Source organism: Grampus griseus (genome assembly GCF_964374135.1).
Source record: "Grampus griseus genome assembly, chromosome: 16".
NCBI lineage: Eukaryota > Metazoa > Chordata > Mammalia > Artiodactyla > Delphinidae > Grampus > Grampus griseus.
This window is the reverse complement of record NC_139010.1, coordinates 52,084,536-52,104,377: the sequence shown is the minus strand read 5'-3', so window position 1 is coordinate 52,104,377 and position 19,842 is coordinate 52,084,536. Positions and strand designations below refer to the sequence as shown.

At 35.5% G+C, this 19,842-nt stretch overlaps 1 protein-coding gene across 1 annotated transcript in view; it reads right to left on the bottom strand.

Annotated features, from left to right (window-relative positions):
- BTAF1 (B-TFIID TATA-box binding protein associated factor 1) overlaps positions 1 to 19,842 on the bottom strand; it is a 94,736-nt gene that overhangs the window by 47,580 nt on the left and 27,314 nt on the right. The window contains exons 7-14 of the mRNA XM_082673708.1: positions 18,057 to 18,186; positions 17,716 to 17,784; positions 16,535 to 16,624; positions 15,745 to 15,840; positions 15,469 to 15,645; positions 14,631 to 14,771; positions 13,690 to 13,814; positions 10,864 to 10,984 (exon numbers count right to left, since the gene is read on the bottom strand). Of these exons, the coding sequence (XP_082529834.1) occupies positions 10,864 to 10,984; positions 13,690 to 13,814; positions 14,631 to 14,771; positions 15,469 to 15,645; positions 15,745 to 15,840; positions 16,535 to 16,624; positions 17,716 to 17,784; positions 18,057 to 18,186 (949 nt within the window). The remainder of the gene's footprint in view (positions 1 to 10,863; positions 10,985 to 13,689; positions 13,815 to 14,630; positions 14,772 to 15,468; positions 15,646 to 15,744; positions 15,841 to 16,534; positions 16,625 to 17,715; positions 17,785 to 18,056; positions 18,187 to 19,842) is intronic.

Below are 19,842 nucleotides of genomic sequence, written 5' to 3'. Positions count from 1 at the left end.
TTTCTCCCCACCATATTTACCAACTCTCTTAATTCTCCCCTAACCCCATCACTGGAAATCCAAATAGTTGCTTGTAGATCCCAAAGCCACACCTATAGAGGAAGAGTTTTCCCCTATATTTACAAACAATGAATATAATATAAATTGTAGTAGCCTTCTCAGGCTATAATCTTTCTTACTGTAGTAAATTCTACTTTATAATTATTAAAAACGACCAGGGGAAGAAAGGGATGAAAGAGCACAGGGTAGAGTATTTTTAGGGTAGAGAAACTATTCTGTATGATACAATAATGACGGAGAGATGTCACATTTATCAAATTCAGCACAATGAACGTGCAACATCAAGGGTGAAGCCTAGGGAATTCCCTGGCAGTCCAGTGGTTAGGACTCCGCACTTTCACCGCCAAGGGCCAGGGTTCAATCCCTGGTTGGGAAACTAAGATCCTGCAAGCTGCGTGGCGCAGCCAAAAAAAAATAGTGAAGCCTAATATAAACTATGGACTAGCTGATAATGATAATGTCAACGTTCGTTTACTGACGGTAACAAATGTACCATTCTGGTGTGAGATGCTGATGGTAGGAGAAGGTGTGTTTGGGGGAGGGTAGGGGGTATATGGATGGGCACTCTGTTTAATTTTGCTCTAAAAAGTGAAGTCAATAAATAAACAGAAAAATAAAATTTAAAAAATAGAGAGGGCTTCCCTGGTGGCGCAGTGGTTGAGAATCTGCCTGCTAATGCAGGGGACACGGGTTCGAGCCCTGGTCTCGGAAGATCCCACATGCCGCGGAGCAACTAGGCCCGTGAGCCACAACTACTGAGCCTGCGCCTCTGGAGTCTGTGCTCCGCAACAAGAGAGGCCACAATAGTGAGAGGCCCGCGCGCCACGATGAAGAGTGGCCCCCACTTGCGACAACTAGAGAAAGCCCTCGCACAAAAACGAAGACCCAACGCAGCCAAAAATAAATAAATCAATTTTAAAAAATAAATTAAAAAAATAAAGGGAAACCAAAAACCTAACCAAACAAAAAAAACCCGACCCAGCATACGCAGATCACCATCATCACAGGAACCAGTATTTTAAAAAACACATATTCTCCAGTAGCAAAACATAAAGTCTGCCTAGAAGAAAATACAAGATACAAAATACAAGTTGGGAAAACGGCCATAGGCCAAATTCAGTCCATCTAAACAACTGTGCAAGCATCTCCTTTTAGATATGGTTGCAAAAAGTTACATGCTTTAGCTCACTATTAGTATTTTCTCAAAATATCACTAAGTACAATTTGGCCCATCCAGAGTCAACTTGCCTCTTGCAAATCTGAAAGTTCGTCCACCTGCTTTCATTAATTTTGTGCCTGTCTTCCAGTAGACAATGATTTAGGCAGGTAACCTAATGTTGTTTTTATTTATAGTTTATTAAATTGGTTGGGGAGTAGGGTACAGTGAGGGGTGTAGTACTTTCAGTCTTTCAGACATTATCCACCTTGGGATTTTCCATTCCAAAATTTTAAAAAATAGTCAATAGACTTCTAGTATGCTACTAACTAGGAGTCTACTAGTCAAAAATTTCCCTCCTAATCTTAGGCAAAGTCTGGAAAGTTCTGATGACTTTAGTATTAGTCTAGCAGAGTGCAATCTAAAATACAGAAAAATTCCTACCACAGACTGTTTACTTCACCAGGTTTAAATCAACTATAACCTGGACTACTACAACTCAAGTTATAAGTAAATTCATGTTTTAAGAGGGCTTTTAAAAATATTCTTTTGTTTTGTGTTAAATAATATGATATTAGCGCTAGTGCTTTATGTTAGTGCTAAATGTGGTCCCCAACATTTCTATAGTGAGGGTCAGATGGAGGGGAGGGCATTTATGGGAATTACTCAGGGGAATGAAGGACAGTTATTTAATTTGATGAGAATGGGGCAGTCTCTTTCCAGCTCCTTTATTCAGATTGGTGTTCCCTCCTGTGTTCTGCCTTCATGGAACTAATAAGGAAAGCTGATGACAAACAAAAATAAGCCTATCAGACACGTCACTGTACCAGAAAATCAAGGTTAAACTTCTAGCCATCTATACTCCCTTACACTCTATCCTTCAGCCAGATCAATTTCCTTTCACTTCCTCTTTAGTGCCGTCATGCTCACTCCTACTCCCAGAGTTTAACACATGTTCCTTCCTCTGTTACCCTGCTCTTCACCTGGTTAAATTCCACTCATCCTTCAGGTCTCAGTTTCAACTTCACTTTTAGCTAGTGGGGATCCAGTAGCACTGTCTTCTTCCCCTACCAGATACTTACCTCATTATGTATTGATAGTTTTATGAAATGACCATTATATAATTATAAGGGCTTGTCTAGTTGTCTTCTCCTGTCTTGCTTAGTTTCCTGTCTTAAGTTCAACAGAAGGGCAGAGACCTTGTCTCTTACCAATAAGTATCTAGAAAATTGTAGGCACACGGTTGGCACTAAAATATCTGTTGAATAAATCTACCTTGCTTAGGGGAATGGTCCAAAGTCACAGGGAATAGTTGGTAATATGCAAAATTTTCCACAACTGTAGTTGGCAATAAATCCCTAACTGGCAAAATTGGCATCTTAGGTGGGATAAGATCTTGCCAGTACCATTTTGCTATGCCCCCTCTTTTATCTTCCCCCAAGCACACCCACAAAGTGGGCAGATGTGGAAAAAAAAGCAGCGATCTGATTATCATTACCATGAACACCTGCCTGCAGGCAAATGCATCATCATTTCTATCTCCATATCAAATGATCTGGGGTTGCAGGGAAGAAAATCTGGAAAGAAGCTACAACAAAGTGATGAATCATACTGAATTCTGTGTTCTTCCACTAATTTGGTCTGAAATCCTATTTTGGCCCACTGCCAAAAACAAACCCAATTCTATATAGACAATTTATAATGCCTTGTTTTATTTATAAGTCCAACCAATATTTATTGAAAGTCAACTAAATATATAAAATTTGCTCTCCTCTTCTCATACCTTTATAAAACCTGGTCAATACCTAATTATGCTAATGTTCTCAAATGCCAAAGTCTTAGTCAGCTCTATTCTTTTGGTCTTTCTTTCCTTCTCTACATATGCATATGTTAAATTTTCTTACATCCTGGACTAAATATGCCCCAGATTCCAACTCAATCTCATGTATGTCTTCATGCTAAATATAAGCGTCATGCTAATGTTTGCCTTTCAAACAAAAATCAATACTGTATGTATTGAAATTCTGGATTGACTCACAAAGTGACTGATGCAAATGGAATGGAAAAGTTGACCCAGTCAACAAAACATGGCTAAACTAGAGATTAATGTCCAGAAGCATATTTTCCTTGATCGTGAATTCGAGTTCTGGTTAAAACAGATAGTGGTTATCAAGACTAATTAATCTAGACATTCCAGTAAAGTAGTTCGCTGATAGACATATACATTCATAGATAAACTCGCATAAATAGTCTATAGAAAGGAAAAACAAGTAATGACTCATATGAGAATAGAATCTAAAAAAGAGTGAATATATGGGTATGTATAACTGATTCACTTTGCTGTACAGCAGAAACTAACACAACATTGTAAATCAACTATACTCTAATAAAAAATAATTTTTTAAAAAAAGGAAAAGCAAATGATCAATTACTTCACTTTGTCAAGCTCCTAGTTCAGCAAAAAAAAAAGTTACATCTTGATTTTAAGTCATTACCAAACGAAATTAATTTGGTTTGCTTAAGAGTTCTTATTTCATACTCCCTGAGAAGCCAGGCTTGCCAATACTTTCATATGTTAACAACAGAGATAAAGGCACGGGGATTAAACAATTTATTTTCACAGATGCCAAGGTATGTCACATGGAAGTGTAAAAGAAATGAGATTTCCCTGGTAGTCCAGTGGTTAGAACTCTGCGCTTCCACTGCCGGGGGCCCGGATTTGATCAGTCATCAGGGAACTAAGATCCCGCAAGCTGCATGGTACAGCCAAATAAATAAATAAAAGAAATGAGTTTATTATTTCATAAATAACTATATTAACTGTGATTCTACACAAAAACATTTTAGAGATGAGCATATCTGCATATGCACTTTTCTTTTCCCATCTTTACTGGAGTATAACTGCTTTACAATGTTGTGTTAGTTTCTGCTGTACAACAAAAGTGAATCAGCTGTATGTATACATACATCCCCATACCCCCTCCCTCTTGAGCCTCCCTCCCACCTCCTTATCCCACCCCTCTAGGTCGTCACAAAGCATCGAGCTGATCTCCCTGTGCTATGTATACACACTTATGATCGGATAAATTTTAAGATTTAGGATATCTTTCTTATAAAGTCTTCTGGTTTTACAAAGCAAAACAAAACACAAGACTACTAAAGATAATCAAAATACTTCCAATGGAACAGAGGCATCAGTCTTTATGAGGTACTGATGCACTGAGCTACAGTGAGGTTTGGCCACACCAAATTACCTTGGAATTATTGAGGGGAATAGGTTGAGAAACTAGGAACTGAAACCAAAACAGAGCTAACTGGTAAATTAGCTCTGAAGTTTTTTTCACTTTGGACTTAAGGTGACTTCATATTCAGAAATGGGAAGGTAATTCAAGAGACACATTCCATTTTGTCTTCTAAAACTAGAAGCTGAAGTCAGCAAGAATTGGATCTAAATCTGAGTTGAGTCGCTTACTATGAGATGTGTAGCTGTGAGCTTGGGAAGGTTTCTTAATTTTTGATCATCAGTTCCCTCATCTGCAAAATAGGAATGGCAATAGCCACCCCATTTATAGTGCTTACTGAAATTCACAGCATAAAGTTAAGCTCTCAATAATAGCCTGGATTATTATTACTACAATTACATATCATTCTTACACCCTAGAATACAAATAAGATTTTGAAATTGTTAGGAAAGATTTCCAAGAAGTGTAAGTGTTAATTATTATTGTTATGTCTGTACTATTAATAATTTGTATTTGTACAGAATTAAGGCACTTTCATATACATTATCTTACTTGGTCAATATATTACTCTGAAAAAGGATCAATAGAGATTATCACCAGAGGGTTAAATAAACTTGATCAAGGTCATAAAGCTAACAAATGGTAGAGCTAAGGTTAGAACCCAGATTCTCTGTTTAGTTAAGGGATCTTTTCATTAAACCACTGAAGAGGAAACAACAGTGATAGAATGCAGCTCAGAAAAAAGTAAGGCAAGCTATATGAAGGTATATTTTATTGTCACAACAGGCCTAACATCTGTAGTCCAAATTCCCTGGAGCCAAGTATGTTTTAAAATTCAGAATATTTTCAAATTTTAGAACAATAATGAGGTTGTATATACCATATGTTATGTAATATCCTCAATAGAGTCTGAGGCAGCATCTGAATAAAATATATTAATATTTCTGCAGCAAAATTTGTGAATAGGCACATTAAGTAGGATAAAGACTTATTCAGAATGGTCAGGTTTTTCTGCCAAATAAGTAGTTTTATAAGTTGACCCAACTTACAAAAGTGCTGGATTTCAAAATTGCTGGTAAGAGACCATGGGCTTGCATTACAAGAGTCTGTGCATAGCTATTAATCAATCTATAATAACTATCAGGTAATGCCATGGGAGGAACACAATAACAGATAAAAGCATCATACATGGTTTACTCTGCTATCTTCTCAGAAAGCAAATAATGTTGCCAAAATCACAAGATTAACCATAACCATTAAATAAATGCTCTTCACTGCATAATGACTTTATTTAAATAATGTTTTAGATAAAGAAAAATCATAGTGAGTTGTATAAGTCAGAATAACTTTATGGCCCTAGAAATCTGAACTGTTTCCTGAAGGAAAGTTACAGTGAGGAAGAAACGAAGCGAATATTTAGGAGAGAAAATGTGTGTGTGGCTGGGGGCAGGTAGTGTTGGTGATGAGCCATGTACAAAGATACTCTCATCAAAAGAACGTAACATGGTTACAACTGCGATATAGGGGTAGACGTGGACAATATTAGGGAATAGCAGAGGAAAAGGCTGACAAGAGCCAAATAACAGAAGAACAAGAAAGACAGGAATTTAATTCTAATGTAGTAGGCAATGACAAATTACTAACAAGTTTGCAAGTAAATGAGGCTATGGTCCCCCAAATTATCCTGAGACTTAACACAAATTCTCCCCTTTTAGAAATACTATGACTGTGTAGAAACTAAATATACAAAGACTGATTCCAAACCTTAAAGAGCCAACTATTAGGGAAAGGACAATAATATTTTTTTATAAATATACAGAAGAAAGAAAATGGGTAAATTAGAAAATAGGTGATGTTCTAAGGGGGTTACCATTTATTCTTTATATTTTTCATGAAAAAAACTTGAAGCAAGTAAGAATTATAACAAATGCCAAGTGTGGATAGTGGATAGATGAATGTTGTTTTATAATTCCCTCTTTTTTCTATTTAAATAATTTCCCAAAATTAAAAAAATGAAAAAGAGGTGGTGGTAGTAAAAAAAGTAATCTGAAAGGGTTTGGCTTTATAGTATTATTTTGGGAAAAAACAGAACAAAAAATCAAACAAAATAGTAAAGGATATATGTGGGGGCCAAAAAGTGGAATGTACTAAGAGTGGGTGATATGCACCATAACTATAGCCTCCAATGGTGAGGCTACTGGAGAGCAAGGCTCAGGGCAGTGACGAAGCACAAAATAATCTACATGCATCAATATTAAGTTTCACTGACAGCAATGCTTTCAGTAAAAAGACACTCTGAAGATACAGGATAGATAGTAACAATGGGAAATTTCATTAGTGACACCATTAAAATTTTTTTAAGAAGAGAAAAAGAAGAGGCATAGGTAACAAACACAAAAGGACATAGGAAATACAATAAACATTAAAACCTAGAAAAATAAAGGATTATGCACATATCAGAATAACTGGACGGAAGATATGGAAGCAGGATAGATTTAAATGTCTAAAAGGAGGAGACTCTTTGGAAAAGCTCTTTTGTTCAATACAGTCTGTATAACTTGCCTAATTTGAAACTGACATATTTTTCAGAAAAATGAGATGCTTATAGAAGTATGTATTAAAGATACTAGATGTTAAATAGGAAGAAGTAAGGGAAGATGACTTTTTTTAACCTTATCACCCAAATCCTCCTGATCTTTCAGCACTTAGTCTAGCCTTCAATGCTGCTTCCTGACACCTATCATATTCTGGTCTTCCATTATTTATTTGCAGAGGTTTATTAAACTTATTACGTAAGAGTCTTATCACAATCATATCATAAATTTTTTCAAAGTAAGAACCATGTAGGATTTTTTTCTTATTGATAATTTCCCGTAACACCCTGCACTGAATTTTATATAAATTTATTTAACAAATATTGAGGGCCTATGCATAAGTGATGGCTGACGTACCACAAATCACATACAAACACAATAGAGTTCTGGTATAAGAAATGACAGTCATCATCATCAATCTTCTACACATGCTAAGGCCAAAGCATTCATTTACAAGCCAGTAAAGGCAAATTCAAATTTGGTCAAAGGACCTAAATAAATAAATAAATAAAGCCCCGAATAAAAAGAAATCAACATCACAGAACACCGTAGAGATGTTTTCACAACCACATAATTTTAATAGCCAATATCAACAACCATTGAGGACTTCCCTGGTGGCGCAGTGGTTAAGTATCTGCCTGCCAATGCGGGGGACACGGGTTTGAGCCCTGGTCCAGGAATACCCCACATGCTGCGGAGCAACTAAGCCCATGCACCACAACCACTGAGCCCACGCGCATAGAGCCTGTGCTGCGCAACAAGAGAAGCCACCGCAATGAGAAGCCCGTGCACTGCAACCAAGAGTAGCCCCCACTTGCCTCAACTAGGGAAAGCCTGTACGTAGCAACGAAGACCCAACGCAGCCAAAAATAAATAATAAATTTATTAAAAAAACAAACCAATCACTGAAGGGCTAAAACAATTTTGAAGGGGATTTGGAGCAATTTTGGGATCAAAAAATTTTGAAACATGAGAGGAGGAGCCAGATTTTAAGATGGACAAAAGTGAGAAATCACAATTGACAGCTGAGAGAGGAAAAAAAAAAAAAAACACCTAGGAAAAAGCAACTGAAAAAGAAGCAGTGCGACTCATGTATCTCAATATTCCCACGGTATACCATAATAAGCAAGCACACTATTGACCAATAAATCATCTTGGTGACTCATTCATCAAAAAATATTAACTTATGGGCTTCCCTGGTGGCGCACTGGTTGAGAGTCTGCCTGCCAATGCAGGGGACACGGGTTCGTGCCCCGGTCCGGAAGGACCCCACATGCCGCGGAGCAGCTGGGCCCGTGAGCCATGGCCGCTGAGCCTGCGCGTTCGGAGCCTGTGCTCCGCAACGGGAGAGGCCACAGCAGTGAGAGGCCCGCGTACCGCAAAAAAAAAAATTAACTTATGTTTAATATACTTTAAGATGATAACCAGGTTTGTCAATGATTTTAATGGGTAACTATTTTTGGTGGCAAAAAAGTATGTTTCAACTATTTAGAAAACTGATTTATATGAAATACCTGATTTCCTAATAATGTAAATAAAGTTGACATTATTAAGAAATAATGCCACAAAAGTTAAGTTTAAAAGAGACTGCAGGTGGCTTAGTCACCTTATAAAGAACAGAAAGGCTTAAAAGAACAATGAGGAACTCATATACAAAATATACAAAGAAATCTTAAAATTCAACAGTAAGAAAACAACCCAATTTAAAAATGGGGAAAAGATCTGAACACTTCATTAAAGAAGAAATATAGATGGTAAAAAGCATATGAAAAGATGTTTAACATCATATATCATTAGGGAACTGCAAATTAAAACTATAGTGAGATACCACTACACACTTATTAGAAAGGCTAAAATCCACAACACTGACAACATCAAATGCTGGGAGATGATGTAGAGGAACACAAACTCTCACACTGCTGGTGGAAATGTAAACTGGTGCAGCCACTTTTGGAAGACACTTTCTTATAAAATTAAACATACTCTTACTATATGATCCAGCAATTGTGCTCCTTGGTATTTCACTGAAAACTATGCCCACACAAAAACCTGCACGTGAATGTTTAAAACTTTGTTCATAATGGTCCAAACAGAAAGAAACAAAAATATCCTTCAATAGGTGAATATATGAACTGTGTTACATCCATACAATGGAACATTATTCAGTGATAAAAAAAAAATGAGCTATCAAGTCACAAAAAAACATGGAGGAACCTTAATTCTCTATTGCTAAATGAAAAAAAGCCTCTCTTAAAAGGCTACTTACTACATGACTCCAACTATATGACATTCTGCAAAAGGCAAAACCATGAAGACAGTAAAAGGATCAGTGGTTGCTAAGGCTCTGAAGGGAGGAAAAGTAGAAATGCATAGATGGGCCACAGGCATTTTTTAGGGCAGTGAAACTATTCTCTATGTTACTCTAATGGTGGACACATAACACCGTACATTTATCAAACCCCATAGAATCTACAATACAAAGAGTGAACCCTAATGTAAACTGTAGACTTTGTTAATAATATATCAATATTGGTTTATCAACTGTAACGAATGTACTACACTAATGCAAGATCTTAGCTAAAGGGGAAACTGTGTGCATATGGGTAGGGGCATATGGGAACTATGTACTTTTTGCTCTTTTTCTATAAACTTAAAACTGCTCCAAACAACAACAACAACAACAACATGAAGGAAAGAAATTTGATAACTTCAAGAGGTCTACCGAAAGTGAATTTAAGAATATTTACATCAAAAACATTTAGGCAAAACTCACAAAAGTAAAACAAAAATGAAGTGAAAACTCAGAACAACCCATGCCGGTTTTGTCATATGAACCCATGCCTGATCAACTAAGGATTATAAAACAGACCTGATAGTTTTTCCTTAGAAGACTGTGATTAGACAAAAAAGATAATGTAAAACGAAACTTTACAAACATTGATTCATGGTAGTGCAACACAACATCATGTTGTAGATTAAAGTAGGTCTACATGGAATATTCCTAATTCACATATGAATGCATGGTTAGTGAACACAAAAGAGACATTTACCCCTACGATATTGTCTAAAAAATTAATCACTGCTTTTTGAAGACCACCGTCTCAAACTGCACTATCTATAAATAACAGCATGATAGAAGAATAGATTCCTTATGGTGTTGCCCTAAATTCTAGTATTTTGTTTGACCTTTAGGGCTATTTTTAAAATAGGAATGTGAAGCCTTTTACAGACAGGGCAAGGACTCCTCAGCTCATTAACAGATTGCATTCACACAGTGATATTACCTGAAGGTTCTCTGTAGGCATTTCATTGTGTTATTCCTGAAGTATAATATCCTTTGAAATATCATGCTCTTAAGATTGAGTAATCCTTAAGAGAAGGTAAGTGCCTAGCAATTTTATTATCAGTCTTTAGAGTCATACCGCAGAGCTTCAAATGTAGCCTTCTAACCTGGGATGAGTTTTGCCAATCATCCAACTGTCAACCACACAGAGCAAGAAAAGAATAAACAACAAGTCTCTGACAGGAAGGGAATATTCAATCAATCTTTCATTCGACAAATACTCACTGAGGGCCATCCATGTGTTAAGCAATATTCCAAGTGCTGGGAATACAACCTACAACAAAATATTAAAATATTTCTGCCCTTATGGTGATTACATTCTTATGTGTCTACAGAGTCACCATACAATTTTACTAGGCCTAGCATTCTCCTGATCTTTATGTGAAGCAAGGGTAACCTGGTGATCATATTTATTTTACAAAATTAATTTATATAAATTTCAAGATTACTATGGTTATTAGTTCTTACCTGGTCTTGAGTTGATAATAAAGTGAACAGAGTTTCCAATGCTGCTCTTCGAACTGATGATATAGTGTGATGCAAAAAAGGCCAGACTCGTGGAACTAAAACTGTGAGTGACTGTTGAATACTAATAAAGAAGACACAAATTAATCTTACTCATTCTCAGTTGAAGCTCTATTGATACATTATCTAAGTATCAATTCCTTGTGGACCTAGCATCATTTTTGATGAATAAATTCTAAAAAGACAATACAATTTTCATATGAACATTCGCTTAACACCCTCATTCAAAACCGTTATTATATAGTACCAGTACAGACAGAGCAAATGCAGTCATAAAGAAGAGGAGAAATATTAACATTAGGTTGTTCTATGGCACTAATGCCATGAATTAACCTTTATCAAATTAGAACTTTCCAATATAACTGCACTTATTCTCAGTCTGTTCTTACTCAGGAAAATGGGGGCATGTATCTTAGCTGGTAGTCAGCCTACACAAAATCAGGATTGCTAATCCTTACTACTTTCCCATGGCTAACCCCAATGGGTAACCAATAGGTGCACATAACTTACAACCCCCTTTGGGGCCATCTCTATCACATATCAAAAGAAACAAGAGATGGTATGGTAGTAGATTTGAAATTTGTTATCCTGATCTAGCATTACTAAGTTAGGAAAATTCAAATTATCTTCCTTCTCACAGATTAGATTTTTTTTTTTTTGCTGTACGCGGGCCTCTCATTGTTGTGGCCTCTCCCATTGCGGAGCACAGGCTCTGGACACGCAGGCTCAGCGGCCATGGCTCACGGGCCCAGCTGCTCCGCGGCATGTGGGATCTTCCCGGACCAGGGCACGAACCCGTGTCCCCTGCATCGGCAGGCGGACTCCCAACCACTGCGCCACCAGGGAAGCCCCTCACAGATTAGATTTTAAATGGGAAAGCAAGCAAAGCCACGTGTAGGCTAACAACTTGCACTAAGATTCCTGTCACATCCGTGAGTCATTTATAAAAGTTACCTCAAATTAGGAAATTATTTATAACTAGCACTTGAAATATATACCTCTGTAGAAAAAGAAATGAGGAAAAAAGAATATGTCATTGTAACTATTTATCTGTTCTTTTAGTTCCTCTCAGGAGGTCCATCTTTTAATGCTATTTTCATTACTTGCAGGTTTGTATGAACATCACTTCTTAAATTTATTTACACATTTAGTAAATTTACTTATAAAATTATAACTTAAAACACATGCACACACGGACATAAAACAGTCAAATATGTATTATAAAAGCATTATAACAGGTCTTGTTAATAGTGTAACTGTTCATGCTCCAAATACATGCTGCATTTCTTCTTACATAAGCTGGAAAGTATCTGCCAAATATCAAAACATATGAAGCAAATTTTCTAAGGCAATTTTGAAAAAAAAAATCAAAAACTACATTATTTCTCATTGAATTAACAGAATTTTCACTATATTCTTTCATTTTTGTTTACATTATCTAGCTTTCCAGACACTGTCCACTTGATTACTTTTTTTTAAAAGTCCAAAGTCTTTATTTAGGGCTGGTGCCAACAAACTAAGGCTCACAGTTCAAATCCACTCTACTTGGTTTTTTTAAATAAAGTTTTATTGGATCGCAGGCATGTTCATTCCTTTATGTATTATCTATGACTACTTTTGTGCTACAATGGCAGAGTTGAGTAGTTTTGACAGAGATCCTATGGCCCACAAAGCCAAAACATCACTATCTGGGCAGAAAAAGTTTGCCAACCCCTGATATAGAGTAATTAAGAACTCTTGCATTTTGAAGCTTGAGAAGGGCTTTCATATAGATTAACTGATTTAATCCCTATACCAATGAAAGCATCTGAAAATTAGGAAACGCCATATATGCACTACCACTTCAACTTTTTTCTTCATTTTATAGGCATTTATTTTGCTACTCCAATTTGTGAGCTGTCCTACTAGCCTAAATTTAACATTGAAGGACTATCAGCAGGTCAGTATTATTTGAAACATTTTTCACACATTGATGATTTTCACTGGAAACAGACGCACTCACAGAACCAGAAATCATTTATAATCATAACCACATAAACATTCATTGAACACTCTCACTAGGCTAAGAAGAATAACTTTCTCATCTGTGATTTTTTTTTTTTAAGTTGCATACGATTTTCTTCTCTATCTCCAAGGATACTATTAATAGAAAATAATATTCAGGAGCCAGTCTAAAAGGTAGGGAATACATTAATTAGCTGAGCTTCATTTCAAATATCAGGATAGGAAAATAAACAACACTTTAAATTTTTGGTTTATGTTTTGGCTTCACCCAGACTCTGACTTTGGACATTATATTACATTATTATGTATTCCCTTCCTGATGACTGATTACTGAAATCAAGAACAAGAGTTGAAGTGAACATCACAAAGAAAAAGTTTACAGAGTAGCAAATTTTGGAAAAAGTAAAACTGATGTTCAACAGTAATTCTATTAACTAAATGTCACAAAGGCTAAAATTCCATAGTCTGGGGCTAGAGGTGAAAATAATATGTAATAATTGTATTTCTAAAGTTAACTATTACAGGATGAACAAATCGAAGAATTATATAAATAAACTAACCCAAGAATAAGACCTAAGTTCCTGCCCCAAAAGAGCTGGTGGCTAGACAGTCAAGAAGAAAAGTCCTCCTGGAAATAACTGTCTTTGGCATCCCCAACTTACCGTACTGTTCTAAACGGTGCTAGGCTATTGTATTTTTAGGCTTAATTATCTGGAAATGTATGTAAACACTTTTTACTTTATTCCACTGAATAGAAATAATTACCTGCATTGTTGAACCTGAGGATAAGTTAACAAGGATGAAAGAAGAGTCATAATACTATTTGTTGAAGCTGTTAGATCATCTAGTTCCAGAAGAGCATCCCATAATGTATTTATAATGAAGGGTACCTGTAAGATTAGTTATCAAGAAAAGTTATTAATTTTGCAAGAAATATTCCCGAGTCATGCCAAATTGTATCTCAGGAGTCACTACTGATTCAACAACATATACAATCCCAATGACCCTGGATAATGCCAGTTTTGAGCAAAGTTAAGAAGCCTTTAACAATTCTCTACCCCTCTTTTTAATGCCACTCAACTCTACTTTGGCACTGCCCTTTCTAATGAGGCTCATAATGGGATGGAGAATTCAGGAAATAAGTTATCCAATACTCTATTTTATGTAAAAAACTAAACTTTGGAACCAATACAGTGTAGACACACATGTCAGGACTCTCTGAGTAAAGTAATTTAATATATTGAATACATTCCTAATCATCATGGAGGGACAAATTTAGTTTCTGAGCTTTCAAAGTACTGCTTGCCACACTCCCAAATACATGTGTTCCAGTTTTGATAATTCAAAAGGAAGTCAGATAGATCTTAAAAGAGGCATTTCAAAGATGAAACCAGATTAAAAAACCAAAAGCCAAAACCAAAATCAAAACAAACAAAAATCTCATATTCCTAAAAACCGGGAATGAAATGAAGAAGGGATGGTTGCTTCCTTCTCAAGGAAGTTCCCTACATATTCTGTACATGAAAGGGAAAGATAAATAGACACAGTTCACTCTTCCCAAGGATAATATATAATCGAGATTCCATGCATCAGAGGGTTATTTGTCATAAGAAAAGTGGAGAATGGCGAAAAAAGTCTGTTTTTCCTAACATGCTACACCTCAAATGTAAACAGGCTCTACATGAAGAAAATGCAAAAATATTTACTTTTTGTGTCTGAAGATACACAAGGCTTTCTACCACAGGTACTAATGATGCTGCAGCAACAGCTCTCACATCGTCATCAAGATCCTGGAGTCCTTCAATTATTCTAGTTAAAACTTTAGGCAATAAAGTATTAATTACATCCTGTAAAGGAGTAGATCAAAACATTAATTTTCTATAGTACAATTATTGTGCTTAAACATCTTTTATTAAATTTACATATGGAAGCACAAATTCCAATATTTATTTAAAAAGAATCATGTAAATGGAAACGAAAAATAACATCAACAGATGCCTATGTAACTAATCTCATTTCAAAAAGAACACAACAGTATCAAGTACTTCATTATTCATTGTGACTTGAAACATCAGAACATGTTTTCAAGGCGGGACTATGAATTCCCAGTGTGAATACACACACATACACACCCCTGTGCTAGAACCTTAACTTCTATTTCTCATTCAACACCACTGACAAACAAAGGGAATACGAGAGAAGAGGGAAAGAAAGCCATCTCTTCCTGCTTCTCATTACTCCAAACTACCCTCTTTTCAATCGCCCCAATAAAGGCAGCTCCCAGAGGCTACTCCTGTGATCATACACTAGGAATCTCGCCGAGAACTGGTCTTGCTATGAAACAGAAACAGGTTTCCAAGCCTATCTTTTAATTTGTTCTTATTAGCATCACCTATCTCTATGATACTACCTCAACAAGGCAAATCTTGAAGGACTGGCTTACCTGTAACACTAAGAATCTAGGGCCAATTCATTTAATTAATGAAAATAACTAAGAGGGGGAAAAAACTCTCCCATACATGCTTCAAAAACTGAAGTGTTTACCTGACGAACTGCCAAAGCATATTTTATTCCTAGCAGACCACCATGTCTAACTTCCCATTGTTCTTGTGTAAGTAATTTAAGCAGCACGTCCACAGTCTTATGAACTCCTGTTTCATTCATGTGTTTTAACACCACACCTAATGTCTGAGCACAAGTTTCACGAACTGGTGCCACAACCTACAAATGAGAAAGTAAGATAACTCACATTTGCAAAAAAACTTATTTTGTAAGAATCTGAAATTTGATTGGGTAAAGCCTCCCTTAGGCGATACTTACTTCATCAGAAACAAAGTCTCCAAATCTGTCTAATGCAAACACACAAAGGAGTCTAATAACCAAGTCTTCCAACCACTCTTGATGCTGTTGAATCATCTGTTAAAATGATCACTTTTTAATAACGTATTAAAACATATTAAGGGAAACATATTAGGTCCAAAAACTAAAACTAAACTATTATACTATAGTAAACTGAAACAAAATACTGGGACAGATTATTTTAGCTGTAGGAACAATAACCAAAATATGGAATAGTCCCAATTACTATCTTTAATATTAACCACATTCTCTTCCATGATTATTAGATATACTGTACCAAAATCTTTAAAATTCATGAATTCTATTATTTTACTTGCACTCCAAGAGAAATTAAGAAACCACTTAAGGCTGCTCTGATATTAATTATATCTATCATGTATCTATTATCTAGCCTATTACCAGTGTCTCCATTTTAACACCATATTACTTACTGACCTTTAAACTATCCTTTCATTCACCTTACTCTACATTCTAATCCCTTATATCCTGCTCAAATACTAATGCTTCTACATATTTTTCCACTCAATATCTCCAGACATATCTTTCCCTTGAACTCATTCTTCCTGTCTATAAATAATATAAATAAACCTCTTCCTAACGTTTTTATCTTTTTCCTTATGTTCACCTTTCCATGTTTCTTATTATTTACCTCTCATTTCTGCTTCATGGCTCTGTTACTTCCCTGTCTTGGAAAAAGAGGCCACCTACTGAAACTTGGTGATAATTATTGATTTTCTACACTTACACTTACCTCTTCTAAAGTGCTGTCTCCCATTTTACCACCACTTTTCCCATGAGCTTTAAGGATTTCCCTAAGTCCAGTGCCTGCACCATGTCGAACCTAGTAAGAACCAAGAAGCAAATATCAGAGGTTAAATGCTTAAGAAACAGTGTTTACCTTTGCTTCAGTATGAAAAAGGGATATTAGATTTTTAAGAAATTGGAACTAAGCAGTACTTCACAAGAATGTGTTTTTCTTCTATTGTCCAAGAAGAATTACATATATTTATTTCACAATTTTGATTATGTGGAATTTTTTTAAAAATCAAGGCAAGAAAACAGCTATTCTAAATTCCTTCTGAGATATTAATCCACCTGGCTGTCACTCCTCTAACCTCTACTTGCATTCAGCATCATCCACAGGAAAGGAGAGACAAGCATCATATAATGTTCTTTATAGCGCAAACACCAATATTTTAGAAATAAATACATCAATACTAAGTTCCAAAGCTACCAGTGTTAAGCATCAAAGGAAGACAATTCAAATAAAATGTCTCATGACTAATACTTTACTGTAGCCCTGTAGCCTTCTGCAGTGTCATCTGGAAGGGAGGAAACATGCCACTGACACTGCACCCACTTATTCAAGACCCCATTTAAGACTTGAATAGCTTTAAATAGAAGTACATCAAGGAGCAGAAAGAGTGCTAAAGGGTATTCCAAAACAGTGTTTTAAAATTACTCAGAGGCCAAATGAAGTGAGACAGAATCGTTTGAGACTACCAACCCTCAATTTCAACCAGAGGAACTTCACGTTCATCTCTTTTACATGAGACCTGTTCAAGATTTTCTTTGAAGAAATATTTCTGAGCCTAAGCTACTGCTTGGAAACTACTAGTCTTAATCAAAATTGTGCACTTCCAGATGAAATTTTTACTGTCTGGAAGACATGCAACTCTTTATATCATAGCTAAAAGAATGAAAAGAAATGAACAATTCACCGAAGAAATATGTCAAAAGGGGTATAAAAGGTGAAAATCAGTCTAAAGCTTTCTATTTAAGAGGCGAGTGATATGAAGTGCCCTGACCAGTGGTTCTGAGAAGGATACAGGGCAACAACAGGAACTCTGACAAAACAGATTGTGCTTGACATGGTTCTTATCATTAGCCAAGAAAATAGAGCTGAGAGAAACTGTAATGAAGAAATCCTACCTCCCAGGAGGGATTAAAAAGGTCATTGCAAAGTTCTTCGCAAAAGCTTTCCAAAGGCCATTCATTTGTCTGAATAAGAAAAACAGAATTACTACTAATTTAAAAGATCTATCTTATGCTAATAATTTAAGTAATACGGTGTATTTATTTGTAGGACTAATAATAATAGGCTTTTAAATTTTTAAATAATTAACAATTTTTACTAATGAAGTAAAGATACTTAGATTTTTAATAATAAAAGTTCTCTCAAGTGCCACATTATTATATACCATCTACTAACACATTAGTATGAAAAAATTATAAATAATTTCAAAGGACATTTCATGGCATTTCAATAGTACCTCTTCAATTAAGGCAGAACTGTCTGGAATATTATCAATCAGGACTTTGGAATCATTTGCAGACTGATTAATAACAACATTGGCTATTTTTCGTCTCTTTTCTTCTGGTTCCCCATCAGTGCTATCATTGCTAAAAAAAAAAAGTCACCATTTAAAAAAAGTGAATAAAGGATAATGTTAACCACAATGAATGTAAGAGAATCTATCATTTTAACAAATGTTTTGCCATTTTCTGCTTATATGGTTTACTTACAATTTCATGTATCAAATAACTAAGATTAACTGCTTAAAAATGTTTGAGCAAACTTTATCCTACTACTCTTACTGATAAATGTAAAAAGGTCAAAGACGTCTTGCTTTCAGACTGGATCTCAAATTTAACAATGTATTCTTTTTTCCCCTTCTCTCTACAACCAGCTCCTCTCCTTTTTATTTTAAACTCTTTTGGCCTAACAACCTAAATCTGGCCCAGCATAACTTTTTTTTTAGGCTTTTGTACCCTGAAAAAAACTAATATACTGAGCAACACACTATAATCTTACTAGTTCTTGAAAAATATAGAGATAAGACTATTAGAAGATGAAAAATGTGTGCAGAAAATTTGAGGAAAATTTTATGACTAAAAGAACAAAAACAGAGGCTAGACTAATAACAAAATATTACAAAGGAGAAGACAAGTAACTGCTTTATTGAATTATTAACAGAAAGAAAGAATTAGCATTGTTAAGGTATACACAGCATTATTTTCTATAGATATCCACCAGGCCCCACCTTCCACCTTAATAGTGCAATCTTGGCCAACCATTTTTTCTGTAGGTGATGAAAGAAATCGGAGACTATTATTATTCTAATTATTTCTAATTCAATCTAGTCACACTGGTTGGTCATTTTACTGTCTTTGAACTTGTTAAGCATGTTTCTACTTCCAGGCTTTTGTCCTTGCTATTCCCTCTATTTGGAATGTCTTTTTAAGATGTTCCCAGGGCTGGCTAGCATCCTCACTTCTTTCATATCTTTACTGAAAAGTAACCTCTGTGAATCTCTCCCTGACCATCCTATCTAAAATTTAAAACACCCTCCCCACAATACATTTCACTTGTTTGTTCCTTGCTTTACCTCTTTTTTCCTTATTAACCCTTACCATTAAAATAATTATTTATCTTATTCCTCATCTATCTTTCCCTCTAGAATGTAAGCTCCACGAAGACAGGAGTTCCTACCTATTTTATTCACTACTGTATCATGAGAGCGTAGAACAGTATCTGGCACATAAAAAGTATTTAATAAAGATCTGTGTAATGAATGAGTCATGGGCTCTGAAAAATAAGGTCTATTATTTCCAATATTCAGATATTTGGGTAAAAGTCTTAAATGAATAGAAGTCAGTAAAAACACTTACTAGGTTACTACACGATCCTAATGAGCTGTTAACTTAAAAAAAAAAAACCTGTAGTTAACAAGATCAATAAAGATTTTATACTTAAAAAAACAACTCCAAGTAAAAATTTATACCAAGTAGATGTTTATTGTTTACCCCACCATATGCCTAGCTTTTAAATAAACGCTGTAAACACTTAACTTTTTAGCTTTATATGAATGGAAAGAATAACAAAAAGTTCTGTTATCTGCAACAAAAGCTTATTTTCATAGGATCTCATGTGTTTATGAATTGCACCATTTCCTCAAACATTTCTTGGACACCATTAAAGATTCTGATTTAAGAGTTAAGTGGTGCCCAAGAATCTACATTTTAACAAGCTTCTCAAAATGTTTATGAAGGGGGTTG